The 20,407-nt window shown below is 43.3% G+C and overlaps 1 protein-coding gene across 1 annotated transcript in view; it reads right to left on the bottom strand.

The window, feature by feature from the left end:
• The window catches only part of ADAM12 (ADAM metallopeptidase domain 12), a 187,604-nt gene that overhangs the window by 25,722 nt on the left and 141,475 nt on the right, over window positions 1-20,407 (bottom strand). The window contains exon 12 of the mRNA XM_063162878.1: window positions 4,646-4,823. Within this exon, the coding sequence (XP_063018948.1) occupies window positions 4,646-4,823 (178 nt within the window). The remainder of the gene's footprint in view (window positions 1-4,645; window positions 4,824-20,407) is intronic.

The following is a 20,407-nucleotide window of genomic DNA, read 5'->3' as shown; positions in this document are numbered from 1 at the left end:
ATCACTGACAATAGAGGGAACACAGGAGGAATGAGTGGGTTAGAGTGATGCTCACAGCCTCTTGTTGCTTCCCTGGCTTCTGAAAGCTTCCCAACTGACTCACCAGCACAAACCAGAGGGATTCTCAGCATTTCACTGTTATTTAGGTATTATCTTCCTGCATGTACAAAGCCAACTGTGCTCTGAAGCAGAGGAACAACTTCCTGCTCCTATTTCTGATCACCGGAAAGCAGCAGGCTACAGAAATATTCCTGTGCAACTGCTGCATGTCAGGAGCAACATTCCTCTTCTGCACAGAAGCACATTTTATAAATTCACCTCAGAAATAATCTGAGATAAGTAGGGTGGAGTGTCAGGCCCATTAAGGTCATTTTGAAGCTGCAATACCCCATCCTCTGGCCCCACAGCAGCATTCCACAGGCAGACTGGGATAAAGACAGAGCTCCTGGAGTGGTGTTTCAGCAGCCTCTGAAATTTCCAATTGCTGCCTCACTTATTGCTCATTGTAGGGAATGAGCTTGGTAAATAGTTTTTGTGCCTGGGCTATCAAATTGTCAGGAATGATTTCAACATAAATAAGCGAAAAAACAAGCAAGGCTCACCAGGCTTTGGGAGGATGGAGGCTGCCACCTGAAAGTACTGCTGTGCTGGAGTTTGTTGGTATTATTATTATTATTAGTTATTATAGATAATAACAGCAATGATGGGAGGAGGTTTCTCAGAGTGGCTCTCCTGGCTCTTCAGAGGAACCAGAGCAGCCCAACCCCAGAACAATTCCAGCCCCACCTACGTGATGTCAGGCTCTGTCCTGTGGACAGGACACCTGGATTTCCTCCTCTCTTTTCTAGGAACACAGGACAGACCCCACTGGGTCAGCCCATAACCCCTCTGTCCCTGTGTGCCCCTGGGAGCAGCCAGCAGGGGATGTTGAAGGACATTGACACCTTCCCATTCTCCTGCCTTTCCCTGGGCTCCACGGGCATTTTCAGCACCTGTAAGAGTCAGAGTAAAGGAACTCACAGGTAACCAACACAGTCAGGGGAGCAGCTCCTTCTGCTTGTTTGGAACCTAGATTTTCTAACTTCATCTGCTCATTTCTCATGGGGGATGATCTCTCCTCTCTCACCCCTTCCACTCCCCTCACGGTTTTATCAGCTTATGCTGCATTTCCCTTCATTTTCTTCTTTTCCAGCCAGAGCCCTTTGGAAACTTTGAACCACCTTATTGCTTTTCTCTCAATCTTTTTTCACTCTGCTTTATCCTCCCTGGGATAAAGGGAGGGGTAGGGAAAACCTACACAAGCAGTTTCAGGCACAGCAGATTTATAGAGGTCTGCTGGTGCTTTGTTTTGTTTTCCTATTTCTCTCCTAGTACTCTCTAACAGCCTATTTACCTTTTAGACCACTCCTGAGCACTGGGCTGACATTTTCATGAGACTATTTATTGCAATATGAAGTCTTGTTTCTCCATGGTCAGAGGCAGCTCAGAGTCCATCATCTTCTTTGTGTTTTTGGAATGTGCATCACTCCTCAGTGAGTCCCATTTCTCATCTTAATGCCTGTTCCAGCTGCCTCAGAAGGTTTCTCTGCAGTCCTTCACAGCCAGTTTTCATCTCTAGCAGCCTAACTAATACCATCAGCAAATTAAAGACTATTCCTCTTCCCAGGCTCTTTATGAAAATGCTGAGTTGTGTAGTCCCAGGACACATCTCATGGATACAGCACAGCAGATCTCCTGCACGAAATGGGTGATTTACACCTGCTTGTATTTCTCATCTTTTAACCCAATTTTTGCCCGTGCAGTTTTCTCTCCTTTACAGCTGCTCAATCTCCCAGAGAAGCTTTGGTGAAAGGTTTGGCCCAAAGCCTCTCTGAACCCCTCACAGGCTGCAGTGACAGCCCTGTCCCTTTCCATCCACTTGTGAGCCCTTCAGAGCTCTGTGATGGATTTGTAAGACAACATTTTGTAAGACAACATTTTGTCAGACAGGAGTTCCTGGCACAAAAGCCGTGTTGACTCGTCCCTGGCATGTCACAGCTCTTTGGGCACTCACTCTTAATTACATTTGGAAGTAATTTGTCTGACTTCTGAGTTAGCAATTTGGAGTTTTCTGTTCCTCCTTGCAGCTGGTTATAAAAGACACATTTTTATCTTTCAAGGACTAAGGATTTTTAGTTCTCTTCGTTCTTTTATCTTTCTATCTATAATTTACATTAACCCTCCTTCCACGGACACTGCAGCACATCAGGCATTTTTGGTCATACAGACTAAAATTGTTAGGATCATAAAATCATAGAATGGTTTGGGTTTGAAGAGACCAAAAATCATCAATCCCATGGCAGGGACACCTCCCACTGTCCCAGGTGCTCCCAGCCCCAGTGTCCAGCCTGGCCTTGGGCACTGCCAGGGATCCAGGGGCAGCCACAGCTGCTCTGGGCACCCTGTGCCACTCCACACCCTCCCAGAAGAATTTAATCCTAATATCACCCATTCTTGGGATGCTGCAACACCATGGACAGAACTCACTGGGCAGTGAACTAGTAACTAATCACACAGGTTTTCTGGAGCCACTCAGGTCAGGGCAGTAAATCCCAAATAAATTTAATTGCATCCAAGCTGCATTTTTTCCCCAATACAACTAAAAAGGCAAAAAAGACAGACAGAAGAGGCAAATCAAGGCAGTGCTTGCTGACATTAAGTGGCTTTGACTTGAAAAGGTATCACTGACATTCAGAAATGAAAACAAGAAAGATAACAGGGTTACAAAGACATTTGCAAGCTGCTTGCACTCTATTGACTTTAAACAAGGAGAGATAAGGCTGCTTCCTCCAACCCTGTTACCCTCCAGAGTGAGGGAACCGTCAGGAAATCCTCAAGGCTTGGACCAGCCCAATGCACTCCCCAGGCAGGATGCAGCAAGATCTTGCTGCTTTAACTGCCCCCATCTCTTTTGTCTGTAGGTCCCTGTTTATCACAGCAAACAAATCCCTGATCTGCTGCTGCCTTTAATTCTCATAATCAGAGAGAAGTTCAATAAAGCCAATGAGGAGGGGATGTAAAAGGGATAAGGATGCCAGCTCGGATATTATTTGACCCCCAGGTTTTGCCTATCTCCTGCTGATGTGAGGAGTCCTCTGACACATTCACTAAACTAAATGGAACAATCTTTGAAGCAGCAGCAATCTGTTTGGGAGGCAGTGAAGGCTATTTCTGTTGGGAGGTAATTGGCTAGAGGAAAAGAAAAATTCTACAGGGAAGGAGGAAAGGTCTTGTACCTAAAAACTGAAGCTGCAATGAAAAATACCTGGCCAATATTAATATTTCTATTTATATAATTCTATATACATGGATAGTGAGGCCCTGGCACAGGGTGCTCAGAGAAGCTGTGGCTGCCCCTGGATCCCTGGGAGTGCCCAAGGCCAGGCTGGACAGGGCTTGGAGCAGCCTGAGATAGTGAATAAGTGAAATGGCAGGGGGAAAATGAGATTATCTTTATGGTCCCCAATCCAAAGCATTCTATGACTGCACAGTTTCTATGGTTATGTTGACATAAACACAAATAATTAAATATAAACTTAAAAACTGTTATAAATATAAAATTGAATGTAAATAAATACAAATATAAACACGGTTACAGATATAGATATAAATATAAATGTAGCTTCTCATTGACGGAAACAAACCTTCAACTAAGTCACGTTTGCTTGAGAAATTCCAGCCAAGTTCTCAAACTTCCTTTGAGTTTAGCTGATTAGCTAATGCAGAAAGGAACTTCTAGGAACAGCAGGTCATGGCCAGTCTGCTGGACAAGCCAGAGTTTGCTCTCTAAGGATGAACTGAGCACATTCTTAACCCAAGCCCTGCTTGAACTTCCCCATCTCGAATGCACTCGAGGCTCCCTGCCCTTCTGAGACTCTGAGGTTGGAGCTGGTGGGACAGAAGCAGAGAAGGGAGAGCTCTGTTTTACACCAAACACACCAAACCAACCCTCCACTGCCAAAACCCTGCAGGCAGGACATGAGCAGCATTTCCCAGGTGGTGTCTTGTCACTGATATATTTCCTGAAAAATCCCTTTGCCAGGGTTTTTCTCCTGAGGAGCTGAGAAGCCTCAGAAAAGAAATGTAAACAATAATTATCTGATGGCTGTGCAATGTTGTCTGGAGGTTGCTCATCAACAGGTGCATCTTGGATTGGTTCCATGTGAATTATTTTTACTCAATGACCAATCACAGATCCAGCTACGTCGGGATTCCGGTCAGTCACAAGATTTTATTATCATTCCTTTTCTTTGCTGGCCTTCTGATGTCTCCTCTCTCTTTCTTTAGTATAATTCTAATATATAATTTTTTTTAATATAATATGTATCATAAAGCAATAAATCAGCCTTCTGAAACATGGAGTCAAGATTCTCATCTCTTCCCTTGTCCCTCAAACACCACCACACACACGTGCCCAACAAGAGGTGCAGCAAGGGGAGATGAGAATTGTTCTAAAGTTTTTTAATTCTATAGTTTTAGTACCTAATTTTCTTTTAATATAATATATACCATAAACAATAAATCAGCCTTCTGAAACATGGAGTCAAGATTCTCATCTCCCCCTCATCCTGGGGACCCTCAAACACCCCCTCAAACACTGCCTTACCTCAGGCTCCCCACAGTCACACTCCTCTCCATCCTCCACGTAGCCATTCCCACACTTCTGGCCACCAAAGGACTCCTTGACCTCAGGCAGGTTAAAGAGACACATCCCCACTCCTTTCTCCAGGCTGTTTTCCAGGTCCTTTCTGCTGCAGCTGCTGAAGACCATGGGGAATGGATAGCTGGAGAAAAACCACATGGAGACAAAGGGAAGGCTGTTATAGGAGATGAAAGCCTCTCTCTCCTGTCACACTGGTGACATTTCAGCACATCTGTGTCTCAGACAGAAGATTGTGCTCACTTTTTATCTCATAGAATTGAAATACAGCAGTTCACTGTGAAATTGAGCTCAACTCATTAATAATGACAATAATGATAATTTCTGATTATGAGTGAGTGAATTTTCACTTTTACACTTCAATTTGTAGCTGCTGTTAAGGATTGGAAGTGTTCACATTTGAAATTCCTTCTCCCTCTTTTGCTTAGGGAGTTATAATGCAAATGATGATTATGAGCCTAAAGAAATGCTGGGTTTGCAAGTAGTATCCTGCATTTGCAGGACTGCAAAAGATTCTAATCCTTCTTGGAAAATTCAGCCTCAAATGGCAAAATTTATTCATATTGCTCTGCAGAATGGCAAACTTCCTCCTCTTTTCAGGAAAAAAAAAAAAAAAGACTAAAGGAAAAAAACCCCACTGTTACTTGCTAAGAGCTTGCTTCTGCAATTCATCAAAGCTGAGCTTGGGAATGGCACGATTAAACAAAGACAGTTCTTGTTTTAAATCAGCAGGGCTGTAGATAATTTTAAATATAATAATAATATTATTAATGTGATATAATGTAATATAATGTAATATAATGTAATATAATGTAATATAATGTAATATAATGTAATATAATGATATTATATTATATTATATTATATTATATTATATTATATTATATTATATTATATTATATTATATTATATTATATTATAATTATATTATATTATTTAAATAATAATTTCAAATCATCAGGGCTGTAAATAATTTTAAATATAATAAGGTTATTATATTTATATTATATAATTATATATTATATATAATTATCTATAAAATACAGTATATTATAGATGTTATTACATTATATTTAGTTATATTATAATAAACATATTATTTAAATAATAATTTTTAATCAGCAGGCTGAAAATATTCCTGGTTGGAATTCCCAGTGCTGAGTGCAGGTTGGGCCCTGCTGTGCAGACCCACTCCTTTTGCAGAACACCCAGACAGTGAGAACAAAACAGCCCCATGCAGCACAAATTCCAGCAGGGAATTGCTGTTTTTCTCTGGCAGAACTCAATTCCATTTCTGCTGGCAATGTTTGCAGTTTGCCTCACGGATGAGAGACCAAGTGACACCAAGTGATGGCACAGTGTCCTTGATGCCTCGAGGAGCTGGAGCAGAGGCCAGAGGGAGTTCAGAGGAATAAAGTGCAGATTTGTTGAGGTGCCCTCAAAGGCCACACCCTGGCAGTGCCCAGATGGCTCCAAGGTGGAAGCAAAAGAGCTTGGGCCAAGATCTCACATTTTTATAAGTTTTAGTCCATTTGCATATAGGATTAACTGCACAATTTACAGCTTCAGATGATGAGGTTTCATCCTCCTTGCTTGCTTGCCCACCCTCCTCTTTTCACATTGTTCATGCTTTGGGCCTGAAGTTTGAGGAGATTGTCCTGGAGCCTCCAGCTAGAACAGGATTGTTTTGTTTCCACCACCCTGTGAAATACTCCAGTAACACTTCATATAAAGCTAAAGCTGCACACCAAAACAGAACAGAACAACTCAAACCCCAAGGTATCATCCCAAGGGCTGCTGTGACTGCTCTGTGCTGAAATGTGCTGGAACCAGAGCCATGGAACAGTCTGGGCAGGAAAAGGACTTGGAGAGCATTTCATCCCACCTCCAGGGGCACCTTCCACTACCCCTGGGTGCTCCAAGCCCCATCAGCCTGGCCTTGGACACCTCCTGTGGCTGCTCCATGTACAGCTCCTCTGGGCAGCCCTTGCCAGGGCCTCCCCACCCAGACAGGGAACAATTTCCCCACATATCTCATGTCCAGGGAACCATTTCCCCACACATCTCATGTCCACATTGAGATACACTGAACCTGTGTCACAAACATGGTGTAAAACATCTTCTCCCCTCAGACTGATACCTTTGTCCAGCAGAAACTCCCCATTTCAGCAGCTCAGGAGCCAACCTGGCCATTCCACTTTACTCACTGAGTGCTTTGTGTCACCCACGTGCCACTAGGATTGTTATCTTTGCAGACAAGCAAGATAACAGATAGAAATTCTGCACTGCTGAACTCCAGACTTCCATTAATCTCCTGGTGTTTCTGATACCCTCAGATGAAAAGCTTGTTTTGGGAATGATGATGTCCCTAGGTCTTAGAAACGGATAATTTCTATTAAAAAGAAAGAAATGTTTGGCAACTACAAATGCAATAGAGCTTCCTATGCTGACATAAGGAAGTTAATTAGGATATTTTAGAAGGTTATGGATACATTACAGAAGAGAATATATTTTGTGCCTAGTTAAAATTACCTCTTTTACAGTTTCTTTTGCAATAAAACAGCTAGCTCATTGGAAAAGAACACAAACATGAGTCTGAAGAAGAAAATAATTTTCCAATATCACTATAGGGCTTGTCAAGTTAAACTAAACAGTTTTGAGTTTCACTGACATATGACTTCAGAAAGCTAATAGGCATCTCCATGTAATAAGCTGATTGCTGGAAAATATCAATGTTTCAGCAAAATGACAGAGTCTAAGATAAATAAAGAAATTTCAGAATAGCAGGAGGTAGGAGCCAGGCTGCTAGCTGGGCCCCAAGGGAGGACAGGGAAGGCACTTGGAGTAATGGAACAGAAAATAAAGGCTCTTGGAAAACTACTGACCATTTCATATTGAGCAATTGGAGATGTTCTCAACAGGGCACCACAAACTTCTGTCCTACCCTGAGTGTGACTGGGAAGAAACCTCACAAAATTCTGTGTACGAGACTGTGAACGAGCAGATGGGTGCACATTCCTGCCAAACAGCAGGAAAAACCAAAGAAACCAAAGAAACCCAGACACACCTGACTGAGAAATCCTGATGGGGACTTGATCAGACAGGGCCCTCACATCAAAGTGTAAATAAATGAACACTGCATCATCCAGGCAAGATCCTGCTCTTCAATGGCACACCTTTGATATCCACTGGGGTGAGACAAGGAGACACACACCTCTCAGGGAATGAAATCCACTCACGAGCACAGTTAATGCAGATTTCCATGTGACACCTCTCAGCCACACACAGATCATGATTGCAGCTCACCAGGCAAAACTGTCACAGTTTCAGGGCAGTTCCTTGACACCCCTGGATTCCAGGATGACTGCCATGGATCCAGTGAGGGGTGTCTGTCCATCAGCAGGAGGGCAGAGCCCTCCCTCTGTGCCAGAGGTGGAACTGTGTCATTGCTGATGAATGAGCTTTATGTTTCCCCCCAAAGCAACTTCAAGCTGTTTCCTATTTTGAACCCAGAGATCCATTCATCTTTGGCTTTTCCTGCTCCTGACACTGATTTCCTCAGCTGACATCAGTGCAGCACATGGCACATGATGACATTTCCTGAAACTCTTCTTCTTTACCAAGTAATCCCCAAATAAAGCAATAAAAACCCAGAAATAAATCCAGTTGGTGGAAACAGAGACACTTCAGGGTAACCACACCATGCAGGAGAAGATCCCACATCAATTGGTGCCAATTGGTATTTCATTGGAAACCTGACTGATCTTTAATGTGATATTCTGATACACCACCAGTCTTCTTTTCTTGTCCAATAAAGTTCCATGTAACAGCCACAGCACTTGATTGTTGTGATTTTAGGCTGTATTTTGTCTGTCTTTGCAATTTTAGAGCTGTTTCATCAGAAGAATGAAATGCCTGGCAGATGGGATGGGAAGGGAAGTCACAGATATCAGATGTCAGCAGTGCTCAAACCAATGTTTGAGTGGATCTGGAGCTTGTGAAAAATGCTAAAGAGATGGGGATGTGAAAGGAATTCATCCTCTGAACAAATGCAGGAGCTTCCTCCCACTGTCCTGTGAAGAGGCTTCTGGTCTCACCTGGAAGGAGCTGCCCTAGGGTGGGAGAAGGAAATGGGGTCTCCACAGTGAAGTCAGCCCTTGTCCTGTCTCCAAGATTTCAGTGATGCCTAAACAGGGATGTTTGTGCTTCCTGTGGTAGCTCAGACACTTACTCTGTTGGAAAACCAGCTCATAAATGCCACAGAGAACATTCCAGAGGTGAAAAATTCATCAGCAGTCTTTATACTCCATTCATCTCCACTCAAGACATTTTCTGTTACAGATCCTTATTTCTTTTTACAGTTGGAAAGAGAAAGGACACTTCAGTCCAGCCTCGCTCTTATTCCAAAATGCTGTGTCCCATGCATTTTTCACAGTCTGAATCTGTAGATTTAATACACAATGGATCATTTTGTCAAACTGTTCTGGCTGTGGGTACAACTCAACAGAACTCAAATTGTTCCCAGCACTACCATCAGTCTCCTCAGTGGCTTTACAGCGAGGAAAATCACTTCAGCCTTTCTGACCCTCTGGAATCCACAGCATTCCTTGGTGTCTCCTTGGTGCTTAAAGATGTCTTTAATCCCCAGCAACAAATATCCCAGTTTTCAACAAAAATAGCTTTGCTGCTCCTGCAAATAAGACCTTCACAGTTGTCAGAGGATCCCTGGTAATCGATTCCTTGGGAAACAGAGCCTGGGCTTGTCCCATTCATTTATATTTCAAGCACTCCAGCCCTCCAAATGCCAGGTTCCTTTAGGCAGTTCTGCATTTAGCCTGTATTAGATGGCTCCCTCCATTAACTAAGTGAAGTGGCATCAGCACTCTGTCAAGTCCCATTTAAGAAGAGAGGATTCTTTGTACCAGCATCTCGTTGCCCGGCACAGGCTTCTTTTCTTTTCTTTTTTATGAAATATAAAAGCTCATCTCCATCATCTCCATTCCAGAGGAATTCCCCTTCCTCAGGGGCTGGATGACAGGAGAGCACAAGCACAGGAACTGAGCCACTGCCCCAGAAAATTACAGGCTCAGGAGATGAGACAGGCAGAGCACTGAGGAGAGAGGCAGTGGCTGCTGATCCCTGCAGGTCACAGCAGATCTGTGATCACTGCCCAGGCTGGGATGTTCCCATTGCTGTCATTCTCACTGCTCAGGCTGCTGGGATGTTCCCATTGCTGTCCTCCCACTGCTCAGGCTGGGATATTCCCATTCCTGCCTTCCCCATTGCACAGGCTGGGATGTTCCCATTGCTGTCCTCCCCAAGCTGCTGGGATGTTCCCATTGCTGCCCTCTCACTGCTCAGGCTGGGATGTTCCCATTCCTGTCATTCTCACTGCTCAGGCTGCTGGGATGTTCCCATTCCTGCCTTCCCAATGTTCAGGCTGGGATGTTCCCATTCCCATCATTCCCACTGCTCGGGCTGGGATGTTCCCATTCCTGCCTTCCCCATTGCTCAGGCTGGGATATTCCCATTCCTGTCCTTCCACTGCCCAGGCTGGGATGTTCCCATTCCTGCCTTCCCCATTGCTCAGGCTGCTGGGATGTTCCCATTCCCACCTTCCCAATGTTCAGGCTGCTGGGATGTTCCCATTCCTGTTCATTCCCCATTGTTCAGGCTGCTGGGATGTTCCCATTCCCATCATTCCCACTGCTCAGGCTGGGATATTCCCATTCCTGTTCTCCCCCCTGCTCCATCTGGAATATCCCTGGAGGAGCAGTGCCTTGAGCTGCAGGACACCCAAGCCCCTCCAGCTGCATTGCAGCAGCACCTCAGGAAAGGTGGAACTCCTTTGGTTCCTCCAAATCCTGTCTGTCCACGTCTCAGAACCTCATTCCACCTCCCCTGAGCTCCTGCACCATAAAACACCACAGATTTGTGCTTCCCAACCACTCACACAACGATTCTCTATCCATTCTCTATCCATTGCACAGCATGATAAACTAAAGCCTCACCATATCCTAAAATCATTTTGATTATTACGATTATCACTTTCCAATCTCACTATTTCTTATTCAAGAGCTGCAGGATTTTTCTAAAGGATCTGAATTCTTCTGTCCTAAATATTGATGTACACACACCCAGACAGACACTATATGTAAATGCACATCTATTTATGGGGTTCCACACATCTATTTATAGGGTTCATTTCTTCCAGTTCACATCACAACCTGATTATTCAGCATTATGGCAATGTTTATACAGAGCCTTTTACCAAAAGACCCTGAAGTGGTTTACAATTATTCACTCAATTAAAATGCACAAGAGCCCCAAAGAGCTCTGTTAAGTACCACCAGACCTCCCTCCCTGAGGTAATATGATAATTGGAGATTATATTAATTTTAAAAGGGACATTTTTTTTCTCTCTGAGCATGCTTATGGAAACAACTGTTGGCCAGCTAATTTCCAAAGGTGCAGAAAACTGGAACTGAACTTTGCCCAGAATTCCTGAGAACCCAAAGAATTCATGAGGGGCCATAAAATTCCCCAAAATTTTTGGGGAAAAAAAAATGGAATTTGCCCAAAATTCCTGAGGGGCCATACCTGGAAATAGCTCTGGCATCAGCTGTGTTTTTTATGAGCATGAAGGTGCTTGAAGACAAGAGAGGTGTTGAGTCAGAAGTTCCCCTGGTCCAACACCTGAACTTCCAACATTTTCCATGACAACACCTTGTCTGAACTGACCACCACAGTGACTTTGTGTCTTTCTCGAACCAAGGACCCTCTGAGAATCAAAAATATGAATATTTACTTTCCTTAATCTCCAAAATTCCTGATTTTTGGCCCACAGCTGAGGGGATGAGCAATGCAGACCCTTTTACTGGAGTATGGAGATAGGAGTTTGAGCTCACCCTCGTTCACACTCTAGAAAATGCCTGACACAGAAATATGTGAATTTTCTGTTGCATATCCCAGTTTTACATAAAAACATAAAAATGAGGGGGGGAAATTAAATTAAAGAATAGAGATAGGGTTGTTTTTTGTAATACAGGTACAACTGATTTTTCCATGGAAAAATGGCAGCACTAGAGGGAGAAACCCAAGAATAAAGCTCTAGAATGCAGAAACTCAAGCAGCATAAACGTTTCTAGACCCAGGGAGGTGTTGATTTCAAGGAACTGTGACAATTTTCCAGCCTCCTCTTAAGTCCTGATCTAATTGACATAATTCTTTTGCACTAAAAAGCATCCCCTTGGTTTTAACCTTCTAGACTTTATTACTGCTCTCCAGCTTTTGAAAACAACTTTTTATGGGCTCCTGAGAGAGATGAGCCTACCAGAATAAAAGTGAATTTGCTATGAGATGACATTTTTTGACACTCCAGCTCTTCTGTACAGCAAGTATGTTAATGAATTAGTAAGCATAAAGAACTTCACAGAATTAGGTGTCAAGCAGGAGATAAAATCCAGTTTTCTTTGATATTGAAATAGGTGTTCAGATACTACAGATCCCTTCATGTATCAAGTTCTGTCACTACACGTTATTTCCTACACCTCACGTTTTAGTAGCAATTGTTTCAAATTAGACAAGTGCCAAAATGTGGAGAGACTTTTTAATCTATTAATTAGACAAGTGCCATATTATGGGAGGGCTTTTAATCCATTATTTAAACAATGTCTTAATTTCTAAGTACTTTTGAGGGAGAAAGGCACAAATGCAGTTTTTGACCCAACCAGCACAGTAAAGGGGGAGTTAAAGGTACCTGCAGATTGTTTCACACCTAAAGCTTTTGCAAACAGCAAATTGGGAAAATTAGGAGGAGGGGAGAAGCTGGAGGAGCCTTTGGGCACTTGAAAGCAGCACAAGATATCAGTCTGATATCTTTGCCCAAGATATCAGTCCCAGAGTTGATGGGGCACATCTTTTTCAGGTGATTTGGAAGGATTTAGCTAAAAATGTAGAGTGGTTTTATCTACAGATAAAGCATTTAAACAGGAATTTTGCTTCAAAAGGTGGAGGATGTCTGACAACCCACACTTATTTTCCTAGCCTATTTTTCACTCCCTTGCTCCTCTTTTAGAGTTTTTAATCCCTGGAGCATCGATAAAGTAGAGCACAGAATTGGGCCATGCAGTTAGAGATGACATCAAAGCTCTTCTGTCTGGGCTCATGGTCAGTGACTGCAAAACAAGCCCAGACTTCTCCTGCAGCTTTTGTCACCCTCGCTGTGTGGTGGCTGCTAACCCTTCCAATAAATAACTGGGATATCTCACACTGGTGTTCATTTAGTTGATGTCTGCTTGGAGCCCTGTTGTGCTACAGTGGAATTTCCAGGCTTATTGGAAGGAAAGCCTTTCCAAGGAAGTGTTTAAGCTTTGCACACAAATGCCTGAAGTTTGTTTTAATTTTCCCCTGGGGCCAGTGCAGATTCCCAGAATGAATTCCAGCAATCTCCCTTCAGGTGCCCAGACTGGACTGACACAGCCCCAGCTGGGGCTTGGCCTCTCCCATCGCACACAAGGCGCAATTTTAACTACCTGGGATATTCAAAAAGGCAGATTTACAACTCTGAATGGGGGGCTGCAGGGCAGAACAAATGCCTGGATGGTTCCCAAAAATCCATCCTGCAAGGCAACAACGCTTAATGGCTTTATACAGTATAGACTGTTGTGGCAGTCACAAAACTGCCAAATAAAACATTATTAGCAGTTACTTTCCCTTTGACAAATAGATGGTCAGAGAAGTTCTTTCTTGGAGGAGAAGCCTGTTGTGACTTTCCTTTGTGATCTGGGGGTGAAGCAAGACTAAACCAATTTATCAGCCCTGACAGGATCCTGACTCTGTGCTGGAGTTATCTGCATTGCAAAAGCTCCATGGGAATTGAACTCAGACAACTGTTCTTCCTGTTGGAAACCAGACAGCCAAGGCAAGGAGCTGGAATCAGTTTGAATTTGCCTCTGGCTCATCTTTTGCTCTGTTTCCTTTTAGACCACTACCTCATTAATAAAAATTTGCTGGATTGCTGAGAGTTCAGGTTTCACAATCTACTGCTCAGAATTTGAGGCTGATCCAATGCTGACTGCAGGAAAAGTCAGAAAGCAGAGCAGAGCAGAGGGATGAAAAGGCCAGGTCAGGTCTGGTCCCAGGCTAAGGAAAAGCAGGATGCAGACACCCTGTGCCTCCCAGCAGTGAAGGAAAATCTGGATAAGGAGCACAAGCAGAGTGCCCCGAGCTTAAATTCTGTCACACAAAACACAACATCCTCAGCATGTGACGAGCAAATAAAGACAAATGGTCCAAACCAGTGCTGGAGATCAGCTTCCTGCTGATTTCTGATTAGGGAAAAGGTGCTTTGGTTAGCTCCCAACATGATTTTACAATCTGCTTTTGTTCCAGGCTGTTACATTCTAATTTTCTCCCTTGAAAAACCTTGGAATTGATTTTTTTTTTTCCCATGGGCCAGGAGCAGACAGGGATGAAAAAAAAAAAAAATTATCTGATTTTGGGAATCAGATTGATGGAAAGACCAGTCATAAAGATGGTGCTCAGGAGATGGATTTGGGTGAGCAGATCAAATGACACCAAGTTAAGGGAAATGGACCCAAAATAGGGCTAAACCAAAGCAGGAGAAACCCAGGCCAGGGAGAAGGGATTTCATAGGAAATCTTGAGTTGGAAGAACCCCTCTGGCACAGACAAACCCCAAGGATCAGATCTCTGGATGGAGAAGCTGTTCCGTGGGAAGAGCGGGAGCAGAGAATGAAGTGCATGGAAATGCCACTGGGTGAGATGGGGGTGCTGGAGAAAAGAATCTGAGCCTGCAAAAAGCTGGGAATAATAAATACCTGGGGACAGGCTCATATTGATTTCACTTAGCATCTGTACTGCCCGGGCTCTTAATAAATCAGGACTCCAAGACAGCAGGATCATGGCTCAATTTCTTGGTCTTTGGGAAGATCCAAAGGAAAGATGTGAGGAAAAATAGTGCCAGAAATTAGTCTGAATTTCCCCAGAATTCCTACCTTCCCTTCTTCTGCTATGAGAAAAAAGCTCTTTATGCCATATCACCTAAAACTCCTCGGATGAGGGGAAATGGAATTCTTAAAAAAAATCCTAAATATATAACATAGATATATATAAAATCCTAAATATATATACCTTGTAATATAAATATAAATATATCCTTATTGTTATATAAATATATGACAAAGAACCCTTTTTTCTACCTTCCCCTTTCTTTTTCACAGAGGTGGAACAAACAAAAATTAGCAGCCACGTTGTATTTATTTCATTTTAAGCCATTAGGACAGGATGGATCCAGCCTGATCCAAGATTTAGGCATCCTTAATGAGCAAATTAAAATTTCACTCACAGGAATGAAAGGCTTTTGATAAATCTAAAACAACCCCACATGGATCCTGATGAAATCCTGGCCTTATTGAAACCCATGAGAGTTTTCATCACAGTTCTGGATTTCTCACCTGGTGGTGGTTGGCTGCCAGGGGTGGGGATGAACACAATTTCCATGCTAAAGGAAAGAACAAAGGCTCTCCAGGACACCAAAGTTATTTCACCTGTTCATTTTTAGTGCCTTTACTCTAAAATAGATGGTTTCTTATCTTAACCCACCACTGGGGCTGCATCATCCATTTACAAAGGCTGAAGTGGAGCCTCCCTGCATTGCTGCCACCAGGAAAACGTGCCCAGCCCTCCCTGGCAGGCTTTGACATCAGAAAAGATCAGGAATGACTTTGCAGGAAGGAATTGTCAGGGTAAAATTTCCAGCATTTTGCAGGCACAAAGGGCTCTGTGATTCCCATGCCAATTAACTGTGGGCACCAGTAAATTACAGGGATTCAGCCTTGCAGGTCCACAGCAGCTCCTCCAAGTGCTCCTGGGCACACAACACAAGCTCAAAAAGGAGCTTGCATGGGACCTGAAGGATTTTCCCTTTAAGGTACGTTCCCATTTCCAAGCCAGGAATTTGGAATTCATTAACACCAATTAAAACTGGACACTGGGTGCTTAATTCTCCATGCACTGCTCTGCAGATTTATCCCTGCAGGTTGAAAAGTTTGGGGTTTGTTTTTATTTTTTCTTTTTCTTTTGATGAAGCAGCCAAGATAAAGGGAAATGTCCTGATATGATTTGTTCTCGTGGGTCATGGCAATAGCAGGAGAAGAATGTCCCTCTCAGAGCTATATTTCCTATGGATATTACAGCAACAAGACAAAAGGCAGCTCAGCTCTCTCATCCCAGCATCCAGGCCAGGAAAAGTGGATACATCTCGTGGCAGAAACCCCTGCTTGTCCTTAAGTATCTGCTATAAATAATCACACCAGGAGTAAAATGTGCTTTCATTGGAGAAGTCACCTCTCTCCTTGTCAGCTTCACTTACAGCAAAGTCATGCTGTCAATCTGAGAGTTCTCCTTCAGAGTACACCAGCAAAGCCAATTATTTTCCCTCCTAACAGCACATCTACTCAAATGGGAAAGACTAAACTAAATAAAAAGCAATTATCCTTTTTCTTTTTCTGTGTGCTAATTGTTAACAGTGACCCACTCCTGCAAAGGGCTGGGAAAAATTAAATGGATTTCAACCAACACTACTAATTCTTCAACACAGATCTTATTTATCACAAAAATTAAATATATCTGCCAGACATGGAAATTATTAACAAAAAAAAAAAAAAAAAAAGAAGGCCAAATGCACTGCAGACGTGGGGCTATTTGGAGTGAAGGGAAAGACTGACATAAATCTATTCTGTAATCTCGTGGCTGTTTCCTACTAAAGGAAGGACCAGAATGCAATGTGCTAAATTACTGGGGCAGAGGGATATGTTGCTTAAGGATTTTTTTCAAAAAAACAAAGCAGTTGCACTGCTGGCACAACAGACCTAGCTCTGTCACAAGTAATTTATTACATCAGTATATCAACTTTATTAAAAAAAGAAAAAGACAACAAAGAAGTCTGTCTTTGTGCCGAGCTCAGCTCGCACTGGTTTGGGAACATAAACAGCTTCAGAGTTTAATTAGAAACTGTTTACATCTGAAAGATAATTTCATTTTCCTCAAATTGTAACAGAGGTAATTCCAGATAGTTCTGCTGACTCCAGAGTTTAATGGCTCTGAGCTGCCAGACAGAAAAATGCAAAGTGAGGTCTGAACAGCTGAAAACCCACTGAGAGGGGTCAGGGAATTCTGTGCTAACTACTAATGATTGATTATCTAACATTTAACAGCTCTGCAGCTCCAAGATGCTGCAAGACGTCTACAAAAAGAAAAAAAAAAAAAAAAAAAAAAAAGAGAACCACTCCATAGACTGAAGTGTCCTTTCCCACACTCTGTTTCTGATTTCTTTCCCATTTCACCCTGACCTTTTGTCTTTTTTTTAAGCTTTATTTATTTGGTTTTTTTTTTTAATCTGGAGAAGTGCTGGAAAAAGTGTTTTTCCCTTCAAGTGGATTCTGTTTTCATGGCAAACCTGGCTGTGTGCTGGAAATCTCTGGAGGGTGGATATTTTCACATCTGGAGACTCCAGTTCAGCCTTTGAATGACCAAAATGAGGGTGACCTTATGTTCTGCTTCCTTGAGATCATTTTTCAAAAAGGAGAAAAGTGACTGAAACTAATACTTAATACAACAAATGGCACAAGTGATTAGTAATTTCCCAACTTGACCTTAAGATGTTTCCACTACGTTCTATTTATTTAACTACATGTTTATAAAGTAGTTAAATAAATATTTTTTTCCCCGTGGCAGTTCAAAAACCAAACAAAAGCAGATGACAAAATAAGAAGGCTCCTCAGAAAACTCAGAAGACACAAACCCACTGAGCCCAGAAGCTCTCCAAGGTGCAAATATTCACTTGTGCAGTGTAAAATCAGCATTGCTGCCACTGCCCTGCTTTGGATGTGCAGCCCTAAAGCTCATTAATGGTAATGAGGGATGCACAGGGGAGCACAGACCTCCAGCACCATCAAAGGACAACACTGGGAGCACTTCAATCACGGGGTGCTGCTCCCCCAGACACTGCCCTGGTGGGGAATGAAGGAGCTGCTGATCCCCTCAGCCTGGGCCATCCCTGCTGCTCCTCCAGCCCAGTTCTCCTGGGCAGCCAGGCTGGAGAAATCTCCTTCATGTGCACCCTCCTGCACTCCTGGGCAGCCAGGCACATCCCCGGGGAATCCTTTCATGTACACCCTCAAACCTCGTTCTTCATTTGGGGAGCTCCCATCACCTGGATTGTCACCTCTCTCCCAGAAATGCTGCTCCAGCTCACCAGAGGTGGAAGCAAACAGCAGCACAGGAGCAAAGCAGGTTGGGGTTTGGGTGCAGAGGCCAATTTCTCTTCCCAAACCCATAATTCCACCAGAAATACCAGATACTTTTGGACAGAGACCCTGGACACAGATACAGTTCACACACCTGTGACCTAACACTTAATTAAGGAATATTCACTAATCCAGGTTGTGACACCTCAGTGGCTCTGGGTGATGCCTCAGGTTTGGCTTTTCTATGTTTCCCATTCTGTGCTGCTTTAGTGTGTGGGGCTGGGCTCACATCAGGGATGCTGAGCTCTGTGCACAGAGCAGGGACACAAAACAATTCCTGCTCCAGCTGGGCACCAAGGACAAATGACCCAAATCTCAGCCCAGGAGCACAAACCCCGTGGGCTGCAGAGAGAAAAACAAGCAGGGTGGGACTGCAGGGCTAAAGCTGGAATGGGACAATGAACTGCAAGGTGCAAATGGAGCAGAACTGATCCCAGGGACAGAGCCCGTGCCCGGCCGTGCATTTTGGGGCCATTTTGGTTCATCTTGGGTGCAGCCCTGGCTGGGCTCTGGTGCTGCCCAAGGTGCAGCCATGGAGGAGATGCTTTGAATCAATCCCTGCTTTATTCTGGAGCTCTGTCCAGCCTCTGCTCTAGGGCAGCCTTCACAAGGCATCACAGGGAATATTCCAGATGCATCCTTGGAGCCCAGGAGTTTGGGAAGAGAGAATTCTGCTGCTGGACTCTGCAATTACAGCTGCTCCTGAAAGCCAAAGCTGCTGCCAGCCCTGTCCTTGCACTGAGCACAAACTCCAGAGAAATCTTCAAAGTCTGAGCCCTTACACCAGGAAAATCAGCAAGACCTTCCAGAGTATGGAACAAGCAGGAAGAAAAAACAAATAAAAGCTATTTTAGATGTCCCTGATAATCTATTTGCCACCACAGAAGCTGTCAATAGAGGGGAGCCAATAAAACCAGCTTTTCCTTGCCAGCAGAAATGGGTGTTTACTTATAAAAAAAGCACAAACTAAAGTGTGATATACCCCTTCACTGAAGGTAGCACACAAAAGCAAAGCATCACATGAACTCCTCCTCACTTGCAGCAGAGCTGCCTTTCAAGGATAATTCTCCCAGATCCCACAGCACAGGAATTGGCCTCTGAATATCAAATGTTTCCTGAGCTCATCCAGGGATGCCTGGATCACTCTACAGCAGATCCATGGCCCACCCCATCCCCAGGGAGGCAAACAGGAATGTTCACCTTTGCTGCAGCTCCTGTGCAACTCTTGGTGTCACTTGGAGCTCCCCACACACATCTGCTACTACTGCTCAGGAAAAAGCCACTCTGTTTCCACTTAAATATTTTATCTCACCTTAATTACTGCTGATCTACTCAGTGCTCAGCGCAGAATATCTAATTGCTCCTGGAGGGAATTAAAACCCAGTAAGTGCTCAGGCTCTTTTTCAGTGGTACCTGGAAGAAGCCCACCTGATGGTCCTTCCCATGGTTAATTTTCCCCCATTTCTCCTCAGCAGTGCTTAATTGGAGTAATTAGTTTAATTTGGGATTGTCACTCAGCTGAGTCTTAACAGATCCCCCTTGCTCTCACTCTCATTCACAAATAGGCAGCTTCCCATTGTCTCCCTGCATTAATTCTAACATAAAGGTTTGAATTTTACTTAAAACTTTACTGATAACAGCAGGATTTTTTTGGAGACTGCTTAGAAAAATGTCTTCTCCAGATTACAACAGTAAATTAACCCATATTTTTCTATATATGATTTCTACTCTGTGTTCTTTCTGGGCTCCTAATTGGTTTCCACCCCCAGACCCTACCTCCAAAAACTCAACAATTAAAGTGAAATTTTGTACTGAAAGGCAATTACTCAAAATTAGCTGTTCTTTTTTTCCCTGTGAGGCACCATTCCATAAAAATCCTCTGAAATAATAATCTATAGCTCAGAGGTTAAATTGATCTCATTTCTCCTTTTTTTTTTCTATTTATGGTCATCACTACACAAAACAGGAATTTCCACCAGCAGGGTCACAGCACAAGCCTCACTTCCCTGTAACACTTACAATCATATTTATCTGAGTAAATTCAATTTAAAATCTGAGAGAGAAACAGAGTGACTTTAAATCCTAGCTGTTAAAATTGGAAATGGGAACACAAGATTGAAGATAAGAACAGGGGAGAAAAAATGCGGGCAGAGGGGTTCAGTTCATTCTTGACTTTTCAAAAGGAGCATCACACAGAAGGAACAGGACAAAGGGAGTTGTTGTGAGGGAAGGATCCCAAAGAAGCTGCTTCCTCCTTCCTGTGTGTCATCAAGGGGTGGAAATCAGAATATGCCTTGGAAAAGAGGAAAGCCACGTCTGCTGGGGGTCTAGACTAAAATAAAAGTTTCCCAGGAGATGTTCTTTCATTCAGAAGTTTG

The sequence above is a fragment of the Melospiza melodia genome, chromosome 9 (genome assembly GCF_035770615.1).
Source record: "Melospiza melodia melodia isolate bMelMel2 chromosome 9, bMelMel2.pri, whole genome shotgun sequence".
In the NCBI taxonomy this organism is placed as follows: Eukaryota; Metazoa; Chordata; class Aves; order Passeriformes; family Passerellidae; genus Melospiza; species Melospiza melodia.
Note: the sequence above shows the minus strand (reverse complement) of the source record. Positions and strands in the feature narration are given on the sequence as shown.